At 33.2% G+C, this 25,749-nt stretch overlaps 1 protein-coding gene across 13 annotated transcripts in view; it reads left to right on the top strand.

Annotated features, from left to right (window-relative positions):
- The window catches only part of KHDRBS2 (KH RNA binding domain containing, signal transduction associated 2), a 795,325-nt gene that overhangs the window by 101,826 nt on the left and 667,750 nt on the right, over positions 1-25,749 (top strand). For all 13 annotated transcript variants that reach the window (XM_055113704.2, XM_034962289.3, XM_055113705.2 and 10 more), the window contains exon 2: positions 7,006-7,133. In XM_055113704.2, coding sequence (XP_054969679.1) covers positions 7,006-7,133 — 128 coding nt within the window. The remainder of the gene's footprint in view (positions 1-7,005; positions 7,134-25,749) is intronic.

The raw sequence follows: 25,749 nt of genomic DNA, 5'->3' as shown, positions 1-25,749 counted from the left end.
TCTATCTTTCTCATGAGTATCAAAGAGGTAAAATTTGTGCAAAGTCGTTTCCTTATATTCTGTGATTCATGTTAAGTTTTTATTTCATGACAATTGTAGTCTATTTGCCCTTTTATTCTGGACTTAGATTTTGAAGTGATGGAAGCTTATTATAATATAGTATACATAATCTCTAAATTTTCATGTGAAAATTTGTAAAAGGAAGATGAAAATTATTCTTCTGTGTTGCATTATTCTATTCTATTAACACTAATTATTAAAAGTTTGGTTCTGTATTCAAATACAAAAAGCAAAATGCATTTTTACTTGGAAACTAAAAAAGTATAATTTCAGAGTGGAAAAAAGTAGTATAAACTTCACTTGGTGATATTATTTAAATATAAGTTATCCGTGTTCCATTTATAATGAGTTTTAAATACCAGGTAGTTAAGTATCATTTGTAAAATAGTTAAAGTTCCTTCCAAAAATATTCATAAAGAAAAGTTAGGTGTTTTACAAGCTCTCATTGAATTTTGATTATAGATGAGCAAAAATTCAAAAACATTGAATACTGGCATTCTACCCTATTGTTATATTTCAAGGTCATTTTCATTTCATTAACAAAAAAAATTTTCTTCACAGACGAATTCCATGTTCTTCATTAAATACATTCTAAAATTATGTCTTGCATGTAAATGTTCTTTTATATAGTATCAAAAGATTATTTTTGAAGTCTTCTCAATAATTAAATGTATCTGGATTCTGAAAATTTCCATAGAACTAGAAACTTCTTTTTGCACATATTGTAAATTTGTCTATTCTCTTTATTTTTAATTTTAGGAATATAAATATCTGGAAGACCATGTAATTCACCCTCTATAAAGAAATTAGGCATAAATAGTTCTACGTAATTGGTCCTTGATGTACATATTTAGTACTATTTAATATTTAGTTCTATATAGCTCTATGTTGTGTTTGAAATGACTGGGAAACAATTCATTTATTTAAATTTAAATAAATTTTGACTTTAGAGGAAAATATATAATTTTAAAATCCATCTTAAATAACCAACTTAAAATATAAACAGATAATTGTGATTTCTGTGTTTGTACATGTGTAATTATGTCATATATATTTAAAAATATGAGCCTCAACAATGTGCCAATTGTAAAAAGAAATATAATCACAACAAAATAACTTGTGTTAAGCATCAAAATACAGACACAATCTTAACATGTTAATTTTATAGCTATTAAGGATTCTAAAATCTTAAGCAAATTCTATTTTGAGGTCAGATAAATACTAGAAGTGTGTGGGAAGCCAGTGTTAAACATTTAGTGTAGCTAGTTCAGGAAGTATGAATTTTGTTGCAGGAAAAAAATCACATGGGTTAAGAAAGTAACTTGACAAGGTAAAGATTCACATATTCAAATAGCTCCTTTCACTGAAATATTACTCGTATTTTCAGAATGAGTATTAAATAATATTTACATTGACATTGAGTTGTGAAATTATAGACTATACTAAACTATACATATAGGGGAGGTATTAAAAATATTTTTGAAAAAGCTTCAGCAAAATGAAGAAACATTCTTAATATAAAAGAATTATATAGTATGACTTGCCAGTCCAGGCAATTGCATCTCCTATTTTTCTATAATCCTTTATTGTAAAACAAAACAAAACAAAATAACAAAAAACAAAACCTTCAAAAAATTCATCCACTTTATTAAGATATGGCTGACATACAAAAAGCTGTACATATGTAATATATACAGCTTGAATTTGGAGAGAAGTATACCCCTATGAAACCATACACAACCAATACCATAGTCATATCTATCACCTCAAAAATTTCCTCCCACTACATTTATTTATTTTTGTGGTAAAAACACTTAATACAAGATCTACCCTCTTAGCAAATTTTTAAGCCAACAATACAGTAATGTTAACTATAGGCACTATGTTGTACAGTGATTCTCTAGGACTTGTTCATTGTTTACAGCTGAAACTTTGTATCTCTTAACCAACACTTCCCTGTTTCCTCCTTCTCTCAGTCCCTGTCATCACCATACTTCTTGCTTCTATGAGTTTGACTATTTTAGATTCCTCATATATAAATTTATGGTCTCTTAATCTGTTAGGACTGCTATAATAAAATACCATAAATGGAGTGCCTTACAAACAATAAACATTTATTTCTCACAATTTTAGAAGCTGGAAAATCCAAGAAAATCTAAAATCTTGGAAAATTCCAAGATCCAGTAGGTTTGGTTTCTGGTGGGGGCTTATTTCCTGCTTCATAGATGATGCTTTTTTCTTGTGTCTTCACATTGTTGAAGGGGTGAATGAGCTCCCTTAACTTACTCATTTATTTATCATAGCTCTGAAGTTTAGGAAGTCCAAGATCTTGGTGCTGGCAGATTCAGTATCTGGGTAGGGGCCCACTTTCTGTTTTGTGGATGCTGCCATGTAGCTGTCTCCTTACCTTCTAGCTGTGTTCCCATGGTGGAAGTTGTGTTGGGGGCTCTCCCTCAGGCCTCTTTTTTAAGAGCATGAATCTCATTCATGAGGGTTCCATTCTCATGAAATAATCACCTCCCAAAGGCCTAACCTTTTAATACTGTCGTCTTGGAGTCAGGATTTGAACATATGAATTTGGTGGGGGCACAAACTTTCAGACCATAACAACTAGGTCATATGGTAGGTTAATTTTTTTTAAGGAATCTCTATACTGTTTTTCATAGTTAGTGGATTCACCAGTTTACATTTTCATCAATAATGTACAAGGATTCCCTTTTTTCCACATGCTTGCCAACTTTTTTTTTCAATAATAGCCATCCTAACAGGTGTGAAGTAATAATTGATTGTTGCTTTGATTTGCATTTCTCTGATGATTAGTGATGTCCAGCATCTCTTCATATTGCCATTGTCCATTTGCATATCATCTTTGGAGAAATGCCTATTCAGGTTCTTGGCCAATTTTGAATTCATTATTTGGTTTCTTGCTATTAAGTTGTAGGAGTTCCTTATGTATTTTGGATATCAGATCTATTGTCAGTTATATGGTTTTCAAATATTTCGTTCCATTCTGTAGGTCACATTTTCGTTTTGTTGACTGTTTCTTTTGCTGTGTAGAAACTGTTTGTTTGATATAATCCCACTTGTCTATTTTTGCTTTTGTTGCTTATGCTTTTGTGGTCATAGCTAAAAAATTATTCCCCACACCAATGTCAAGAAGCATTTACCCCTTTTTCTTCTAGGAGTTTTACAATTTCTGGTCTTATGTTTAAGTCTTTAATTCACTTTGAGTTGATTTATTTTTGTGCAGTGTAAGAGAAGGGTCCAATGTTATTGTTGTGCATGTGGACATCCAGTTTTCTCAACACTATTTATTGAAGAGACTTTTTTTCTCCCTTGTACATTCTTGGCACCTATGTCAAAGAACAATTGAACATACATGTATAGATTCATGTCTGGACTCCATATTATGTTCCACTAGTCTATGTTTCTGTTTTTATGCCAGTATAATACTGTTTTGATTACTATGACTTTATAATATATTTTGAAATTGGGAAGTGTGATATCTCCAGTTGTGTATTTTCTCAAAATTATTTTGGCCATTTGAAGTTCTTTTATCATTTTATATAAATTTGGGGATTATTTTTTCTATTTTTGTAAAAAATGTCATTGGGATTTTGACAGAGATTGAACTGAATCTTTAGGTTATTGGGGTATTATGGACATTTTAACAATATTAATTCTTCCAATCTATAAACATAAAGTGTCTTTTCATTTATTTTTGTCTTCTTTGATTTATTTCATCAATGCTTTTGGTTTTCAGCGTACAAGTCTTTAACCAGCTTAACTAAGTTTACTCCCAAGTGTTTTATTCTTTCTGATGCTATTATAAATAAGATGGTTTTCTTAATTTCTTTTTTGGATAGTTTGTTGCTAGTATATAGAAATGGAACTGATTTTTAGATGTTGATTTTATGTTTTGCAACTTTCCTGAATTCACTTATTAGTTCTAATAGTTTTTACGTGAAGTCTTTAGGGGTTTCCTACATATCAGATCATGTCAACTGCAAACAGATATCTTTATTTTTACTTTTCTTATTTGGATGCCTTTTTTTCCCCTTGCATAATTGCTCTGGTTAGGTCTTCCAGTAGTACGTTGAATAGAAGTTGTAAGACGGGGCATCCCCACATTGTTCTGTATCTCTGGAACATGTGGTGTTTGGTTTTCTGTTCTTGTGTTAGTTTGCTGAGGATGATGGTTTACTATGCAGTCATAAAAAATGATAAGTTCATGTCCTTCGCAGAGACATGGATGAAGCTTTCTTTGGTTTTAAACTCAGGCAAGTTTGGCATATACCATTTTGTTACTATGCATTTGACAAATACAAGTATTGATATATTAGTCATGGAGATATGCCAGAGAAGACAAGATAACTCCCTGAAAGTATTAGGAGGGCAAAATAATACCAAAAACTTCAGAAGAAAATTGTAGAATTGAACAGAAATAGCAGTGGAAATGATATTTCATTTAACTCCATTTCTTGATGGAAAGGTTATTAGAATTAATCCTGGCCTGATCAAATTGCAGATGTCTAAAAAAGCCTAAGGTAGTAGTTTTGTGGTTAACAAATAATTTCAGACAAATTCAATTTATTTTTATGAAAAAGTAACAAGGGAGAAGCCATATGTATTATAGATCAGGAATTGAGTCAGCTTCTTCACTGTGTTCCACATTACAATTACCTCAGCAAGCTACAAAGTATGACATTATGTAGGTGTATACACCCATAGGGCAGTGATCAAAAGTTTATTCTTAGTATCAGAGGACATGATGAATGGATTTTCTTTGCAATTATCATAATTCTGGTTGTATTAATTATATAAGGGATGGAAAGGTTGGAATAAAGTGATTTTCAGTTTAACAGGTCAGTTAGTTAAAGTGGCTTGTTAATACTTCCATGTAGAACATAGGAATCTGATGTTATCACACTAAGTAGAAATTATAGACATATAACATATTTTCAAACAATTCAGTTTAGTTCAAGATACTTGTCTTTAGGGAAATTGTACCATGTAACTGATAAGATGATTATAAATGACTTCGTAAAAATTATGCAGTGTAGATTTCACTCAGGTATTACCTGGGTAAGTAATGTAATATTACTCCAAAATAATTGTTTTAAATTCCACACAGCCCAAATAAATAGTATGCGAAAAGATTACTAATTGAAATGTTTTAGGAATTTTTCTTTAAGCCATTTGAAAACATTTGGGGGAAAAATGTTAGTTAAAGATAGAATAACAAAAAACAAAACTATTAGATAAAATATATATTCCCCTTACCTTTGGAAGTAGTCAGACCTTTAAAAGATAATTGTTGTAAAATGCAATATAAATAAATTTATATGAAACATGTTCATACTTAATAACTATCATCACCTTTTCTCTACTCCAAAATAACAAAAGTAGAATGTTTTGTTCTATCCATAGCAAAAGTAAAACACTGTCACATTCTTATCTTAGTATTTTAGTACATTGACTAAGAGAAAAGAACAAAAAGAAATATTTACTGATTATGTTATGATCATAATAATAACTATATAAAAAAGGTAATTTTTAAAATGAATTTTTAACAATTCTCCAAAACACTTATTTTACATAGTGCATTGCATGAGATGACTGTAGTTGTAACTACACAGTCTTTTAACATCTCATTCCTACTTTGTCAGCCTCGTTTCTCAACTAGACAAATGTAAGTTGGTTTCCTTGTTTGCTTGCCTTCTGCTGTGATTGATTTTGCATATTACATACTATGTTATCTTTAAAAATAAAAATACAATGTGGCTGCCTTCCTTTATTCTTCAAAGTGATCCAGAGGCTTACCATTGCAGTCACAATATAAAGCAGAAAACATGTATTCTACAAGTTCTTACATGATCTGTCCTATAATCACTTATCAAGCCTTTTTTCCACATTCACTATTCTTCAGCCACACAGGCTTTCTTGCTTCTTCTATTCCAAGAGCAAGTGAAGCTTGTTTTTCATCAGACTGTTAAGCTCTTCTTAGTCTTCTCATGGCTTATTCTTCTCTGTCATTCAGGTCTTTGATCAAATATCACCCTTCAAATCTGAAGTAATAGCCACTGCTTGAGTCTCCTTTGTATTAACAGCATATTGTGTTTATTATTTGCCCCCAGCCATAACTGTATGTGTGCCCATATATTCATTTTCTCACTGTTCCTTTTCCACATTAGAATATAGAGTTTATAAAAACAGAGACATTTTATTGTTTTCTGTTGTATTTCTGGTACCTAGTAGAGATTTAATATTTTTTATGGAATAAATTGATTCAAAAATAAAGGAGTGGATAAGTATGCTCCAAAATATCAAATTTGGTAATATTCTAATATTTTTCTTAAACATCTATATAGATAATGTCTTATTGATGAATACGAATGTTAGCATTTATAGATTTAATCATTTATATGACTTTTCTATAATTCCTTGTGAAATATCATGCAATTTCTCTTTACTACCCATTTTAACTAACTGAATAATTACCATTTTAATTATTTTTATTTTCTTAGGAATAATTCTGAGTAAAAATAAAGCATATATCCTTAAAATGTATTTTGTTCTATTTATTGCTCCTGGAAAAAATTAAGTTTGCTAAAATAGTTTAAATAGTCAAAGGACATATATTACCTTTTTATTGTGTTTGAAGATATTAAAAATTAATTACATTCATCAATTTTTTCACAGAAGACACAGTCACATCTTCAATTATCACTTTTTAGTTTGAGTTGACAGAGGTTCTCTTACATACAGTAGCAGCATTCACATAACTGTTGACGAGATGCTGTTTCAGGCCTTTTATCAATATTCATCAAAATCTTATTTGAGAAGAGGAGTAATATGAATATTATTTATGATAACATTTTTCAGCATATTTATGATAACATTGTTCCTCATTTCACTTGTTTTCTTCTTGTGATTTTCTTCCAGAAATTGAAAAGTTTCAAGGTTCTGATGGAAAAAAGGAAGACGAAGAAAAGAAGTATCTTGATGTCATCAGCAACAAAAACATAAAGCTATCAGAAAGAGTACTGATTCCTGTCAAGCAATATCCAAAGGTACTACCATATATACTTTGTTCTCATAGAATTGATTTAGAAATGATAAAATAAGATGATATTTTACTTATTGACTTTTATAAAATAAATATTTGAAGCTTCATAATGTAAGTATATGCAAGCACGTGATACTGACATAGGGGAAGGAAAACTTGAAAGTGCAATGATGAGGGTAATTTTCAACTGAAGGCTACAGCATTTTTGTTCTGTGAATGTAGGAGGCATAATCAGATATTTTAATCATTTATTCAAAATATAAATGATATATCAATTTTTCCAAATATGTACACCCACTTGATTATCTTTGGTTCATGTTAAAATGTATATCCTTACTATAAAACGGAGTAGAGTTAATGATACTAAATATGTAATATTAGAAAATCAGCAGGGAATTATTAATAATATATCTAAGAAAATCACATGGTGGTTATTAGACTCTTAGATTATAACCTATAGTCTTCTATAATCAAAGTTTATTCATAAAATAATTATGATATTGTTCTTAATGTTACATCTTTCTTTAAACTATTTTTTCACCAATAGATCATTGATTATAAAAGATAGCATTCAGTGGCATGGTTTTATCAATTATATTCATACATTTCAATGGGTAAACAGAGGGATTTTTTTTGGTCAAATGAATGGAGGAAACTAAAATGTAAACTCAAAGATTCAAGCTGATAATTTACTTTCTGAAGAGTGAATGTGAAGCAAGGACCATGTGATTATCCTAATAGTAACGATTACAGAAATAAATGCTCTGGTTTACCAATTGTCTTCTAATATGATAAACTTTAGTAAATATAATTAACTAGATGCTTTGTCTACAATTATTTCAAACAGGGATAAAATTGTTAAAGCCCAGCAAACCATAAAATTTATCTTTGAGATGAAGTATTTTGGGCATGCAATTTTTTTTTGAGCTAGACTCTATTGCATGAAAGCTGTGTTACATAGGTATATGTTTTTAAAATAAACTTTATTAGATTTGCTTTATAATCATGTTCTCTTGAATATTAAATTGGGCAGTCTTAGAAATGTACATGAAAAATTTGCATAGTAGTGAAATAAGGTAGAAATATGTTGGAGTATAAAGAATAATGATCAATTGGTTGATCAATTAACCAGTTACAGTCTTGAATAGAAGTTTCTTTTCATAAATCATACATTTAAATATGGTATAACTTGATGATGTTTCTTGGAATAACATTTTTATCTCTGGATATGGGAAAGTCAATGACAGACTTAATACTTGCCTCTAAATAAAAATGTAGTTCTATAGTCTCTGATCAAATTAAGCTGGCAAGGTACGTAAGGCATTTAAAGTCTTGATGGCTCTTCAAGTTCCCATATGAGTGGTTTTATGCTGATTATTACCAGATCTATGTTTGATTCAGAATGATGAATACCAAAATAAGAATATTCTATGATGTCAAATTTTTGTGTGAAGTTTTATTTTGTAATGTATAAGAAAATGCTCTAACAATAAAACTGCTTATTCTTAACTGCCATGGACCACGGATCACCAGCAAACTATTGTCTCTCTTATAATTTTTAAAATCATGGAATGCTTAGGCTGGGACTAATCTTGGAAATCACAGAAAAAATAAAACTTTTATTTTATAGATGAGGCAACTGAAAAAGTTTGAATTGCTCAAGGTCATGCTTCTGTTATAGATGGAAATCTTTAGTGCAGTTACTATAATTTTAGATTCTTCATTTTTGGTGAACCATTACATTTTTAACTTGACTGATCATGCCCACATATTTGCATTACTTTTTCATGTTAAGTGTGGAAGAATGTGAAAAATGATAACACCTGATGGTTAATATAATAGTTTTATGGGATAGTCTCAAATAACAATTCATGCTTGAGAAAATTTACCATTTCTTTAACTTATGGATAGCCTGCCAAACTCCTTTATTTTTAAAGGAATATTCATTTCACCTAATTATCACACGTAAGAGAACTTTAGAGCTTTTTTATAGAAAAAGAGTGAAATTCTGAGAAGCAGATTTATACTCACTTATCAAAGTTGACCTACCTTGTTCTGGTTTTTATAGTACAACAATAAATCATAATATTTTGAAAACAAACTATGTCTTATTATATTTAATAATCTTTTGAAAACAAACCATATTTTATTACAAAAGTTGTGATTTTTTTCCTGCTGTTCATTTTCCACTTCTTAGAAAAATATCAGTGAGATAGTTAAGATTATGATCACTAAACTTCATCTGTATTTGATGTACATTTATGAGCTGTAAAATGTGTGATGTGGTGTAATACTATGAGCTGTTAAGCAGAACACAACAGTATTTATGGATTTAAAATTTAATCTTTTATAATTAAAAAAGTGATTTATCCTTCAGGGGGCCACACTGGTGAAAGACTTCCTTTATACAGCTTTCTCTCAGAACCATTTCTCCCCTTGACAACTGCTGTCTGTACCAATAATTAATGTGATGATGACACAGTCCTCTCAAAGAGCAATAAATGACTATGGGAATTCTTGGGGAAATGGCCCTCTCAAGACTTTACTACATGACTTTTTTTGGATAGATTGTGTTTCAGTTACTCTCCAAATTCAAGTTAATCTGCTGACTTAGTTGAATGCTACAAGAAATTGAATGAAGTTTAAAATTTAATTTATAAAAATTATAAAAATGCTCTTTAAGAATGATTTATCTAGCCCTGGTGCTTTACGTTTAATAATTTAACTTGGGGAAATATGTCATATTATAATATTAAATTATTTTGAGCAGTTTTTCATATTTGGCTTTATATTTTTATAATATAAATATATAATTCTCATTATAGAGATCTTTCACCTTTTTGTTTAACTGTATTTCTAGTTTTTTTGTGGCCATTGTGAATGGGATTGCATTATTGATATGATTCTCAGCTTTGATGTTGGTGTATAGAAATGCTACTACTGATTTTTGTACATTGATTTTGTATCCTGAAACTTAGCTTAAGTTCCTTATCAGATCTAGGAGCTTTTGAGAAGAGACTATGGGGCTTTATAGGTACAGTATCATATCATCTGAAAATAAGGATAGTTTGGCTTTCTCCCTTTCTATTTGCATGTCTTTTATTTATTCTTCCTGCCTGATTTCTCTGGCCAGAGTTTCCAGTATTATGTTGAATATGAGTAGTGAGAGAGGGTGTCATTGTCTGTTCTGGTTTTGAAGGTGAGTGCTTCCAGCTTTTGCCCATTCAGTATGTTGGCTCTGGGTTTTTCATAGACGGCTCTTATTATTTTGAAGTATATTCCCTCAATGCTTAGTCTGTTCAGGGTTTTTAACATGAAGGGATGTTGAATTTTATTGAAATAATTTTGTGTGTCTATTTAAATGATCATATGGTTTTTGATTTTAGTTTAATTTGTGTGAATAATCACATTTATTGATTTGCATATGTTAAGCCAACCTTGCTTCTCAGGGATAAAGCCTATCTGATTGTGGAATATTAGCTTTTTAATCTGCTGCTGGATTTGGTTTGCTAGTATTTTGTTGAGGGCTGTTGCATCTACATTCATCAAGGATATAGGCCTGAAGTTTTAATATTTTTCTTCGTGTCTCTTCCAGGTTTTGGTATCAGGATGATGCTGGACTCATAGACTGAGTTAGAGTTTGGAATAGTTTCAGTAGGAATGGGACCAGCTCTTCTTTATACATCTGGTAAAATCTGGATGTGAATCCAACTGGTCCTGGGCTTTTTCTGGTTGGTAGTCGGTTTATTACTGATTCAATTTTGGAACTCATTATTGGTCTGTTTAGGGATTCAGTCTCTCCCTTGTTCTATCTTGGGAGGTTGTATGTGTCCAGGAATTTACCAGTTTCTTCCAAGTTTTCTAGCATATGTGTGTATAGAGGTGTTTTTAATAGTCTCTGAAGGTTTTTGTATTTCTGTGGGATCCCTAAAGTGGTAACGTCCCCTTTGTTATTTGTTTATGTTTACTTGGATCATCTTTTTTTTTTTTTCTTTATTAGTCTAGCTAGTGGTTTATCTTATTTACTCTTTCAGCGAACCAACTCCTGGACGCGAACATTTGTGTTTTTTGCATGTTACAACTTCCTTCAGTTCAAGCCTGGTTTTGTTTATTCCTTGTCTTGTGCTAGCTTTGATGTTGGTTTGCTCTTGTTTCTCTACTTCCTCTAGGTGTCATGTTAGGTTGCTAATTTGAGATCTTCCTAGTTATGTGATATGGGCATTTTGCACTATAAACTTTCTTATTAATAAGGCTTTAGTTGTGTCCCAGTGACTCTTGTATGTTATATCTTTGTTCTCAGTAGTTTCAAAGAAATTCTTGATTTCTGCCTTAATTTCATTGTTCACTCAAAAGTCATTCAGGAGCAGGTTAATTTCCACGTAATTCTGTGATTTTGAGCAATCTTCTTAGCATTGATATGTATTTTTATTGTGCTGTGGTCCAAGAGCATGCTTGGTATGATTCCAGGTTTTTTTTTTTTTTTTTTTTTCAGTTTGCTGGGGATTGTTTTATGGCCAATTGTGTGGTCGATTTTAAAGTGCCATGTGCAGAGAGAAATATATATTTTGAAATTTTGGGGTAGAGAGTTCTTCAGATGTCTATTAGGTTCATTTAGCCAAGTGTTGAGTTCAGGTTCTGAATATCTTTGTTAGTTTCTGCCACGATGATCTGTCTAGTACTGTCAGTGGTGTGTTGAAGTCTCCCACTATTGTTGTGTGGTTATCTAGGTTTCTTTGTAGGCCTCTAAGAATTTGCTTTATTAATCTGGGTACTCCTATGTTGCATGCATATATGCTTAGGATAATTAAGTCTTCTTGTTGAATTGAACCCTTCTATTTTATAATGTACTTCTTTTTCTCTTTTGATTTTTGTTTGCTTAAAGTTTGTTTGTCAGAAATTAGAGTAGCAACCCCTGATTTTTGGTTTGTTTGTTTGCTTTCCATTTGCTTGGTAGATTTTTCTCCATCCCATTACTTTGAGCCTATGGATGTCATTGCATGTGAGATGGGTCTCTTCAAGGAACATACAGTTGGGTCTTGCTTTTTTATCCAATCTGCCATTCTGTGCCTTTTAGTTGGGGCATTTCACCCATTTATATTCAAGGTTAGTTTGGATATGTGTGATTTGATCCTGTCATCATGTTATTAGGTAGTTATTATGCAGACTTGATTGTGTAGTTGCTTGATAGTGTAAATGGTCTATGTACTTAAGTGTGTTTTTGTGGTGGTGTATAATGGTCGTTTGTTTCCATATTTAGTATTCTATTAAGGTCCTCTTGTAAGGCAGGTCTGGTATTAATGAATTTCCTTAGCATTTGCTTGTCTCAAAAGAATCTTATTTCTCCTTTGCTTATGAAGCTCATTTTGGTAGGATATGAAATTATTGGTTGTAGTTTATTTTCTTTAGGAGTGATAAATATAGGCCCTCAATCTCTTCTGGCTTACAGGGTTACTGCTGATAGGACTGTTGTTAGCCAGATCGGGTTTCCTTTGTAGGTGGCCTGCCCCTTCTCTCTAGCTGCCTTTAATATCTTTTATTTTATTTTGACTGAAAATCTGATGACTATGTGTCTTGGGGATGGTCATCTTCTATAGTATCTTACAGTGGTTCTCTGCATTTCCTGAATTTGGATGTTGGCCTCTCGCAAGGTTGGGGACATTGTTGTGGACAGTATCCTCAAATACATTTTCCAAGTTGCTTGCTTTCTCTCTCTCTTTCAGGGATGCCAGTGAGTTGTAGTTTTGATCTCTTTACATAATCCCATATTATAAGAGGTTTTGTTCATATTTGTTTATTCTTTTTTTTTATTTTTGTCTGACTGAGTGGATTTGGACAACCAGTGTTTGAGCTCTAAGATTCTTTCCTCAGCTTGGTCTATTCTGTTGTTAATACTTGTGATTGTATTATTAAATTTTTGTAGTCCATTTTTCAGCTCTATCAGATTACTTGGTTCTTTCTTTGTATTGCTTAGATTCCTTGGAATGGATTTTGACTTTCTCCTGAATCTCTATGATCTTCATTCCTATCCATACCCTGAATTCTATATCTGCCATTTCACCCAGTTCAGCCTGGTTAAGAACCATTGTTGGGGAACTAATTAAGTTGTTTGGAGGTAGGAAGACACTCTGGTTTTTTGAGTTGCCAGGGTTCTTACACTGGTTCTTTCTCTCTGTGTGGGTAAATGGTCCTTTAATATTTGAAGTCACTGTCCTTTGGTTGGGTTTTTTTTTTTTGCGTTTATCTTCTTTGATGCCCTTGGCATTTTGACTTTGGTATAAGGCGGGTTCAGTCAACTGGCTTTGATTCTGGAATATTTCAGGGGGCCACGGCTCAGTTCTGCACTCCTGGGCTACATGCTCTTACCTTGATTGGGCTGGTACCCGGTCCCCATTTTTGTTCTCTGGCCCCTTGAGGTTTAGGAACCTGCTGTGCTGGGGAGGATAACTTGATCCTGGTTTGTGGCCACAACTGTTTGATGGGGAGTGCCAGCCAAAGTACTTCATCAGGGTGGTGGCAGTGGGATCCATGGTTGTTCTCATGTGCCAGCAGCCATGGTGGTATAGCAGGGTGCACATGTGTTGGCTGGGATATCCTGGCAAAATATTTCAGTCCTGTATTTTTTGGCCACAGTTCAGTAGGTGGCACTTAAGAGTGTTAGCCAGCAGATAGGCTCTTACTGTCCTACGTAGTTCTTCTATTTTTTGGCACAGTTGGCAGTAGTTCTCTGTGATGCTTTGGAGAGGGATGGCCCACTCACACAGTCTGCTCCCAGGCCTTGGAGGAGCCCCCTTCAATCAAGCTCCATCCCTGCGTTTCTTTTGCTGGATGTTTTGGTCCATGGGGCTTTCTCAGGTAGCGGCAGTGGTCCATAGACAGGCTGTAGTTGGCCCTGTGGAGGGAGACATGCCCTGATCCTCCACCAGCCTGTGAACACAGGTGTCTCACTTCTTTCAGTGAAGGCTCCTTCCTGCTTAGTCACCAACCAAGCCGGCAGGTCCCACTCAGCTAGGTGCTGCGGGAGTGGGTGGGGTCAGATGACTGTCTGGGTGCTTCCCCAGGGAACACGATTATGCCTTCCCACAGATTTTGGACAGAAGTAAGACAGTGGGCTAAAAGATCTAGCAGGCGTGGCGCACATTGCTACCAGTGTTTGGGGTAGGTGAAGTCACCTGCCCTGCTATCTGGGTATTTTGTAAGACTGTAAGAAGGCTGTACCTGCTAGCTGAGTTCAAGCAGAAGAGGGACCACTGGGACAGAAGCTGGCCTCAAGCTTTGTCTGGTGAGGGTGGATGGATCAATCTTACTGCTCCCACACATTGCAACTGTGGCTTCCATCAGGGCTATGGCACTGGTGCTAGTCTGTTCCAGGGTCTAAGGCTTCAGAGGCCTCTGTGGACTTGAGACTTACCTTTGCCAAAACTACTGGTAGCTCTCTGCCTCAGTTTAGAAGTGTGTGGTGTAATGCAGTGGGGCCAGGGCATTTTCCCATCCCTAGTCTTGCACAGGTCCCTGTCAAGAGAGTGTGAATCTCCCATGGGACTCCTAGTCACTTACCCTTTCCCATATGGGGAGCTTCTCCTGTCTACACATTGATTCCATACAGGCTACTGCCCAGCTTTGTTCTTCTCTGCTGTGTCCTCTTCCTGCCTTGATGGATCCCAAAGTGATTTCTTAAGTGATCAGCTCGTTGGGTCAGTGTTCACTAGCCCTTTTCTTTCCTCTCCATGAGAGCAGTACACATGAGCTTCTTGCTTCTAGTCCATCAGTTTGACCCAATTTCCAATTATTTCTTGATAGTTAAGCCTCTACAAAGGCAACATTTGTCAATATGTTCCTCCATATTCCTAAGACATTCATGTAAAAGACTCTGGAGGCTGATTCTAGGGGCACTGCCTATGAGTTAGCCCGTCTTTGCAAGGAGCAGTTAAAAAGAAATATATATACACACATATATATATACACACAAATATATATGTATATATAAATATAAATGTGTATATATTCATATTCATGTATACATATATATATATATATACACATATATATATATGACTGGAAAACAAACACTGTTCTTAACATTAACTATTTCTCCTCCACACATACTATGTTTCATTGTTGAATATACCATTTCTTGCAAATTTTAACATCTCCACCTATAGTGCATATTACAGTCAGCATCCTAATACAATGTCTTTCAGGCATTCAGTGATCATAGCTCACTGTTTTTGTCTGTACATGTGTAAACGTGGTACTGGCTTCTTATAGTAAGTTGTTTGTAGCATAGGAACTATGTGTATTGAGTTTAATTGCAGTTTTAAATGTTTTCAATACAATTACATCATGAGTTAGTGGTAAAATGCAAAGCTGTTACAGATACCAAAAGAATAAAAACATAGCTTAGGGTATAAATTTGATATTAATGAAGACAATTATTATCCTTTGAGAAATGATTAAAATTCCATATTTTCTTGTGCCACAACAAACAAGTGCCTTGTAGGATCTAATAAACCAAGATATACTTAAATGGCTCAAGCTGTGCTATATTTTGTTACTACTAGACATGCAAAAGGAATGCTTGGCACATGTCTGGGTAAAGTGAGAGACCATTAGAGGACTGGAATGTGCGGCTTCTTCTTGTAAGAGGGTATCTACTTGTTGCTTGCTGGTGTACCTGTTTGTTCACCTAGGCAATTCAGCCTCTCAGTGCCTTTAAAAGTATCTTCTTTGATGTACTTTTAGAATTCTGTGAAATACATCAGACCTTTTCTTCAATTACATTTGCCCCAAGGCCCACTTTATATTTCTTGACTTGAGTTACTGCCAACTTTTTAAAGCAATATATTGCCAGGAGTGTAAATCTGCCCCAAATTTGGCCTTTTTTAAGATCAAACGCAACCACATTCCCCTGTGCTGGTTTTCAAATAAATTTCTTATGTAGATTAATGCAGAAAACTGAAGTTCCAAAATGTGTTTAAAACTATCTCACTTGCTCTATACTTCTTCTTCTTCTGTTTAGTCCCAGAAAAAGGGGCAGCCTTCTGTGCCTGGTTGGAAGAAGTCTCACCCTTGGTTGCAACTTGCCATGTCTTCCCACAGAGTGTGCGTTTCCTTCTTTATACATCAAAAGATGAAATACCCAAGTCCAAGTACTTGATGAGTGTGATTTTTCTGACTTTTAAAGTAGTTATCAGATCATTTAAGAATAGTTCCTAAATGTGGAAACTACGACTCCTGTGGAAACTACGACTCAAAGCCAAATATAGCCACTTATAATCTTGGAAACATGTCTATTTTTGTAAGCAATATGGTTTTTCAGAAGCCACTCTGTAGCTTACAGCTTAAACCTGTTTTATCTTTACCACAGACCACTGCACAGCATTGCTTTTTATTTTTCTAAAGTAAATGGAAGAGAGGATTTGATGGGCTTTGTGATTTCAGTTTCATTCATATCAGTTTCCCAACTCCTCGTTTGTGAATTTAAATTTTAATTGAGAAAATGATATGACACTGATTCACATTTTTATGAGGAAAAAAATTTCAAATTGCTGTAGACCATATTCTCTCCAATAGAATGGCATGTGAAATAATCCTGTTTTCTAGAAAAATTCAGAAATTGTCAGTGGTATTATGTCTAGAATTTGTCTTTTCTGATTACCCATCCTTTTAATTAATGCCAAACCCATGTACTTCAAATATTATTTTTCCATTTTGTATTTTTTTAATTTTTATGTTTTCATCCCACATTGAGTCATGCATTTCTAATTCCGAATTAGTTGTGCTTCTACTCACATCATTTTTTATGACCCCTTATGAATATGTCCTTGATTTTCCTGAAATCATACCAGTCTCTCCTTCTTTTCTACGTCTAGTGAATATTCAGCCTGTTTTAACTAGTTGTTTTCATTCTGCAACAAAACCCCTAGCCCTTTCCTGCTAATACCTTAGGCCAATATTTTCTACCTTATTTGGGAGGGTTGCTTCTTATTTTCACATTTACCCTCAACTGGAAAACTGAAGACTGCTTCAAAAGGACCATTAAAATGCAGGTGCTTTTTGAAAAATGTCCAAACCCGTATTCTTTCTTTAGGGCCCCATGACAGCCAAAAAATCTTTCATCTCATGGCCCTCTCTACAATCCTGCCATTCTTCATTTGCTTGTTTGTTCATTTGTTTGTTTGTTTAACTCAGTGAGCCTTCAGTAAGCTTCTCTACACTCATTAGCGCACAGATGGATCTTCTGCTATTTCTTTTGTTGTTGCAGTAGGAGTGGCTTTTTATGTAGACAGATGTTTAAGAGATCAGAAAAGAAATATCACCATTATAATCAAGAGACATTGCATTATCAATGGAATGGATTTCCATTTTATTATTGATTTTGAAAAGTGGAAGCAAGTGAATTTGATACCAACTTAAATATTGTATTTTGGGGGATTCGGAGAAAAATAAAACTTTCTATGAGCAATAAGGAAGTAAAAATTAATGCTTTTTACCCAGAAACATGTAGATAAGGGATTATTAATACTTTTATTAAGTTAGGACCTGACTGCAGCCAACTTGTTGAAAGACATTTGGATCCATGTAGAGAAATTAGGAGTAACTTTTATTTTCATTTTAAGGTAAACCATTGTGAACATAAATTTATGTAATACACAATTTTAGATTTATGCCATTTTATAAATAACCTTCTTAAAAATATATGGGTTTCACAAGGATGTCACAAAAAATAAAACTGTAGAAAAACCTCACTTGTGAATACCAATTGGAAAACTGTAAAATATTACGAAGTGTTGAGCATTAGTGTTTGTTCATAGAGGTATTATTCACAATAGCTGAAAGATAAAAACAGCCCAAATATCCTCAACAAACTAGTAGATAAATAAAATGTGGTATACATGTATAATGGAATGTTATTCAGCCTTAAAGAGTAATGAAATTCTATTACATTCTACGACATAGATGAACATTGAACACATTATGCTAAATAAACCAGTCAAAAAGAACAAATATACGATTCTACTTTCATGAGGTTCCTAGAACAGGCGAATTTATAGAGACAGAAAGTGGAATAGAGGTTACAGGGGATTGTGGGGAGGAAGGAATGATAAATTATTCATTAATGAGTACCGAGTTTTTGTTTGGAATGATGAAAACTTCTAGAAATGGATAGTTGCATAACATTGTGAATGTACTTAATGCCACATATCCGTGCACTTAAAATTAGTTAAAATGGGCTAGGTATAGTGGCATGCAGCTACTTCCCAGCTACTGGGTAGGCTAAGGCTGGAGGATCACTTAAACACAGAAGTTCAAGTCCAACCTAGGTAATATAGACCCTGTCTCTAAAAATAATAATGACAGTGATATATATTTGTTATAGTTAAAATGGTAAATTTTATGCTATTTTACAATAATAAGAAATATTTCAAAAATATTACCAAATGTATTTCAGTAGCACACATCTATCAGCATAGTGAATTACACTCAAATGTAGTTCATTTCAGGAATGAAAGATTGATTTAGTTTTTAAAAATATTTAAACAAATTCCCTAATTTTTAGATCAGAAAATGCATTTAATAAAACCAAGTTTCTATTTCTTATTAAATAAACATGGATGCATGTAATTAGTATATATTAACAACAATATGAATAAATAATTTATTGAATAAGTGTTAGAGAGATAACCAGTAAGACAATTGGAGAAAAAAAAAAAGGAAGACCAGATCCCTATCTTATCTCATACACCAAAATAAATTCTGTGTCTAATTAAAATTAAGTGTCAATGAATAAATAAATAAATAAATGAATAAATAAATAAATGTACTAGAATGAGTTATGGGCAATTTTATTTCATAAAGTTTAATCGGGGGAAAGCGTTTCCAAAAAATGATTGAAATTACTGAAGCCATAAGTAAATGAATAAATTATTTTAAAACATAAATTTAAAACTTCTGCACAAGGAAAGTCATGTTGATAATTAATTACTAAAATCAGAAAGAAAATTCTAAATGTATATGAATATTTGAAACATGTGACAGAAAATCCATGCCTTTCTATACAGAGGAATTCATATTTCTAATTGAACAAGAAGCTAATGTTCCTATCACACATGTATAGTGTAAGGGAAATTTCAAAAAAATGTGAACCTCACTTCTTAGAAAAATACAAGTTATGATTAATTTGAGATGTTTCTGTTCTTTATCAGACTGACAAGTTTGGATTATAATCAATAATGATTTTAGGGCATGCGGAAAATTTCACTTCATAGTCTCTTGGTCAGAGAGTATAGACTCAAGTATTTTAGAGGGCAATTTTGCAAAATTAATTAATATCACAAAGGCACTGACTTTTGAAAGCAGTTGCATATCTAGCAATTTATATTAGAATTATATATTTGTAAAAATACATATTGTTACATGAAACAAATGAGTTTGTTCCCCTTGAGTATAAAAGGTATACATGCATGTGTATACATGTGCATACATTTACAAATAAATAAATGTAAGACAGATAATTTGAAGTAAAAGGGGGTTCCCTTTTTATTGCAGGCATTTTTGAGCTGTTTGAATTAGTTATTATTAATGTTACTTTCCTAATGATAAAGACATTTTAAAAATAGTTTGGGCTAATGTAAAGCAATTAATGTAGAAAAATTGGTTATATGTAGAAGCTTTTTTTCCTAGAATGGAGGAACAAATAATTAAAACTAAGAATTATTATGTATTGTCTATATGCCAAATACCTTATAGTTTTTACATATGACTTATTTGTCACAAAAATTCTAATAATACTATCCTTCCCATTTTATATAAACTCTCATAGGAACTGACTTGCTAAAATAATAACATTAGTAAGTTTACAGCCTGTTGCCTTTATCTCATTACATCATATAGTTCATTATTATAATTTAAGCATATCATATCTTAAAACGTGCAGTAGAAAATTTAACCCCAAACATGACTCCAAAACCCATCAAAATCTATTATGAATGTAAAAACCATATTCAGATTTTGTCTTTATGAAAAAACAATGCACGTTTTATTTCTGGTTTATGAGTAGATATGGTGCTTAAATTAAGAGCATAGTCTAAAACTCAAGCTTAGAGGAATGACTTAACTTTAAAACATTGTAAAATAGTCCTTAAACCTGGGACCTCACACTTAAGAGAATTACAGTTTTTATGACTACCCTGTATATATCAGACACTGAGAAAAGCAGAATGAACTGCTATTTTCTTTTCTGAAGTACACTGTGAGTGTTCTAAAGAAGAGAGTAAGGTTTAAAAATATGTAAGTGGTTTTCCTAAAGCCCCCCAATATATTAATGATCATGTTAACATTTGAACCTGGGTCTGTCTGCACCAAAGATCCTCTTTGCATTAAACCATTGTATAATTCACTTTCTTTTATCTGAGGAGGCATTGAGATAATTGTGGACACAGACTGCTAAGATTTCAAAGGCCCACAGATGGAAAAGCAGATGTATTTCTCCTCTGGTGTTAAGTGAGGCAGAAATAAACTACTCATTAGTTGGGAGTGTGTCTCATAGGTCATATGGCTGAATGTTCTACCCAATTTAGGAATCATTTCTACAGTATTTGTGCTACTCATCAGTCTGTATATGAATAATTCTAGGATTGAAAAGAAAGTTCAATGCCTCATAAACCAGTTGGATCTAATATTGAGTATATTGTGTAGACATCGCTGTTCAGTTTTTCCATTTCCTCATTGAAATATGATCCTTATTCCTGTAAGTTTCCACTGGTGCTGGTTTTGCCTCTGCAGCAATAAAGAAATCATGGGAATTAAAGTCTGTCTTTAACTATTATTGATCATTGTCTTCATTGGCTTCCAGGACAAGACTATTTTTATCTCCTGTTGCAAAACTGCTTGTATTTGTCAGCCTAGTTTGCTGGTTTCTACTCTTCCACACAACTTAATAGTATTGAAGTTCCCTAGGGATTATCTATGGTGCTCTTCTCTATCTATAAATTTATGATGTCACTCGTGCCATGCCCTTACATAAGTTTCTGATCCAGCCAAGACCTCTCTCCAAGACTTACTTGAAACTGCCCACTTGACATCAACATATGGATATCTAGATATCTCAGATTCAACCAGTATTCTTCTTACCCCATTTCTACTCTACCTGTCATCTACACTGTCTCAGCTGGTGACAGCACCTGATCCTTTTACTTGGTCATGTCCAAAACCATGGACACCCCCTTCACTCCTCTCTTTCTCCTGCACATTCTTTCCAATGTGCCAGGCAAAGTTAGTCGTCTTATGTTCAAAATATACCATGAATTTAAGAAGGGACTGTGGGAGGATGATGAAGTAGGAGGCACCAGAAATCTGTCTTCCTACCTAGACAACAATTGCAGTTGCAGAATCTGTCTGATGTAACTATTCTGTAACTACTGAAGCCTGTTGAAGTATTGCAAATTCCAGGGGAAGCCATGAGTAGTAAATTGCCATTAATTTTGATCCATTTCAACTGTTAGCACAGTAGTAGCTATCCATCTCCCAACCATTATCCCCTGGCAAAGAGAATCTTGAAAGCATCAAGAGAGAAGCAACTTGTTACACACAGGTATACTTAATAGGACTATCAGCAGATTTCTCATCAGAAACTATAGAGACCAGAAGGCAGTGGGAAAATATATCTCAAGTGCTAAAACGAAAATACTGTCAATCAAGAATCTTATATCTAGCAAAATTGTTCTTTAAAAGTAATACATTGACACATTCCCACACACACAACAGCTCAGAGAGAGTTCATTGCCACTAGACCTTCCTTGCAAGAAATGCTTCAGGGGGTCCTTCAGGGTGAAATTAAAAGACACTAGACAGTAACTTGAAGCCAGATGAAGACATAAAGATCTTAATAAAGGTAAATAAAGAGCAATTATAAAAGCTAGTATTATCTTAACAATGGTTTGTAGCTCCATTTTTTTATTTTCTACAGATTTAAGAGACTAATACATTTTTAAATGGTTTAAAAGCTGGTAAAATTGTAACTTCACTTTTTACTATATAATTAAAGAGATTGATGTAATTAAATAATTATTAGTTTATGTTTTGGGGCATATAATATATAAAGATGTAATTTTGTGACATCAACAATGGAAACAGGTATAAAGCTGTAAAGGTGCAGAGTTTTGTGTGTCACTGAAATTAAGTTGGTATAAATTCAAATTAGAGTGTTATAATTTTGAGATATTAAATGTAATGCCCATGGTAGTCACAAAGAAAATAGCTATAGAATATATACAAAAGGAAATGTGAAAGGAATTTAAATACTTCACTACAAAAAAAATGAACTAAACATAAAAGAAGACAGTAATGCCAGAAATGAGGGACAAAAATGCTATAAAACATGTAGAAAACAAGTAGCAAAACGACAGAAGTAAATTTCTCCTTATCAGTAAAGTTTTTCATTGAAATCTTCAGAGGATTTGTTCTGGGACCCCCCCTCCTGCAAATACCAAAATTCTCGGATGCTCAAGTTCCTTATTTAAAATGGCCTAGTATTTGCATACAACCTATGCAATTCTCACATATACTTTAAATGATCTCTAGGTTACTCATAATAACTTATACCATGTATATAATTTATAATATCTAATACTATATAAATTATTGTTATACGTTATTGGATATTATTTGTGTTATTTTATATTATTATTATATTTTATTTTTTCAATTTTTTTAAATTTATGGTTTACTGAATTAAAAGATGTGGAATTTTCAATATGCAGGGCCAACTGTAATTACTTTAAATGTAAACAGTTTAAACTCTCCAATCAAAAGTGATTGACAGAATAGATTTTTAAAAGTGATTCAAACATATGCTCTTTATAAGAGACTCACATTATATCCAAAGACACAAGTAGATTGAAGGTGAAAAAAAGGAAATCCTGGCACATGCTGCAACATGGATGAACCAAGAGGACATTATGCCATTCATAAAAGGAGAAATACTGTGTGATTACACTTACATATGAGGTACTTAAGTAGTCAAAATCATAAAGACAGAATGTAGAATGGTAACCTCCAGGGTCTTGGCAGCGGGATGAATGGAGAGTTATTGTTCAGTGGATATAGAGTTTCAGTTTCAAGGATAAAAAGAGTTATGGAGATGAATGATAGTGATGATCGTACAACATTATGAATGTGTTTAACACCACTGCACTGTATACTTAAAAATGGTAAATATAGTAATATTTTATATGTATTTCCCCAAAATTTTTTAAAAATTGGAACAAAGAACTCTTGTTACCCTGGGCTAAGTCATCACCTTCTCTCAACTGGGCTCTTATGCTGGCCTAAGTCATCATTTTCTCTCAACTGGGCTATTACCTGGCCTAGGTCGTCATCTTCTTTCAACCCAGCTCTCTGCTCCTATACAAGTCTCTTTACAATCCTTAACAGAGTAGCCATGGTCATCTTTAAACATATAGGTCATACAGATCATGTGACTCCTCAAAAAGTTCCAGTGGTCCTCCATTTTACTCAAAGTAAAAGACAGGGGTTTGCAATTACCTACAAGAGCTAACTGCCCATTACCATCTCTAAGTTGCCTTGTTTATTCATTTTGTGCAGCAACCCTGGCTGGCTAGCATTCCTAACACTTGGCCCTCATATATTTACAAAATGACCTACCTCATGTAAAGCCACTCTTTGGATAACACTTTCTTAACGAGGTCTAACTTAGACAACCTATTTAATATAGCAGCCTTCATCCATCGCTACCCAAGTACTCACAATCCCCTTACCTTTTTCTAGTTTTTCTTTTTTCCCATAGCATATATTATCTTTTAATGTAGTTTGTAATTTGCTTGTTTGTTTTATTATGGTCTCTTCATGTCAGAATGTAAAGTTGCAAAATGGCTTGTTTGTTTGTTATATTATGGTCTCCTCATGTCAGAATGTAAAGTTGCAAAATGGCAAGTTCATCTTTCTTGATTACTCGTGTATCCCACTCACTTAGAACAATGTCTAGCACAGAGTAGGTGGTCAATAAATACTTTATGAAACGATATAGAATACAAATGACAGTTGAACAATAGAAGTTGGAACTACTGGGCCCACTTTTGCATGAATTTTCTTTCACCTCTGCCACCCCTAAGACTGCAAGATCAACTCTACCTCTTCAACCTTTTCCTCAGCCTACTTGATATGAAGACAATGAGGATGAAGACTTTTATGATGATTCACCTCCACTTAAGGAGTAGTAAATATATTTTCTCTTCCTTATGATTTTCTTAATAGCATTTTATTTTGTTTATCTAGCTTACCTTATTGTAGTAATACAGTATATAATACATATACAAAATATGTGTTAATTGACTTTATGTTATCAGTAAGTCTTGCAGGCAACAGTACGCTATTAGTAGTTAAGTTTTAGGGGAGTCAAAAGTTATATGTGGATTTCAACTTTGTGAGGATTAGATGTCCCAACCCCCTTGTCATTTAGGGATCAAATTTAATTATGTAGTCTCTTCTCTAAGATACTCCCACTTATGGAAGCACAGTTACTGTATAATGGATTCAGAACAAGGATCACCTGATAATCCTTTTCCTCATCTTACAGAATTTCCAGGGACCTGTCACAGTTGCAGCAGTGACATCATCTCTGAAAGAGGCTCAATATTGCTGTTTTCATTGATGACAGTTGCCTCAGTCCTACTCTAATCTTGGCAGAGAGAGTTAAAGTATAAGAATAAAGCAATTACAGTGCAAATTTTACTCAACTCTAATGCCTAGCTAATCGGTTACTTTGCTTAACCAAATTTTCTTGTTAAAATGAAGTTAAAAGGTTAACTCAGGAATCACTTTCAAGTCATTACTGAATATTATGGTTTCATTATTTAACTACCCATTTTTACTAAGTGCAGCATATTGAACATTATTTGACCTTTTATAAATGAGCCTACACATCCTCCACGTCATCATTTTAAATATTAATTCCAATTAATTCATTAAATCATTCAAGATATATTTTTTGGATCTGTATGACGGTCACATGGCATTTAACTAATAAATGTGAAAATGAAAAAGCTGCTATCACTGGTCTAAATAAGTGCTGTAGTACATTTGAACGGTTTTCCTAATTTTATCTCACAGTAGGCTGGATTGAGAAACTTTGAGATTGTATTAGTTTGCATAGAAGCTTGAAGTCAGATTGTTTTTGATTATTTAGAGGCTAAGGTTTAAAAAAAAGCAAGAATATGAAAAAAAATAGATCATTATTTTTAAAACATGGAGCAAAGAAAGAGAAGGTATTGTTTAGAATGTAGTGTTGAGAGGAACAGAGAAGTAAGATCAGGGTAAGATTTATCTTCCTACTCTCAAGTTCTCTCAATAAGAGAAACCTTAATTTATATGGATGTTTTTGTAACATGGTAATTTTTATGTCTGGCCTCTTTCCTTGCCTGTAAAGTTTCTCTCTGGAAAGGAATCTGTAAGAATATATTAAGATATAGAGTTTTTGAGATGCTAATGAGATCTGTGGAAAGATAATGTAATATAATGGGAAAATAAAATTTTGAACTAGATAGACCTGAGTTTCAACCACAGCTGCACTATCGTTTAACTATGACCAGTGGGAAGTTTCATAA

This window comes from Pan paniscus, chromosome 5 (genome assembly GCF_029289425.2).
Source record: "Pan paniscus chromosome 5, NHGRI_mPanPan1-v2.0_pri, whole genome shotgun sequence".
Lineage (NCBI taxonomy): Eukaryota > Metazoa > Chordata > Mammalia > Primates > Hominidae > Pan > Pan paniscus.
Note: the sequence above shows the minus strand (reverse complement) of the source record. Positions and strands in the feature narration are given on the sequence as shown.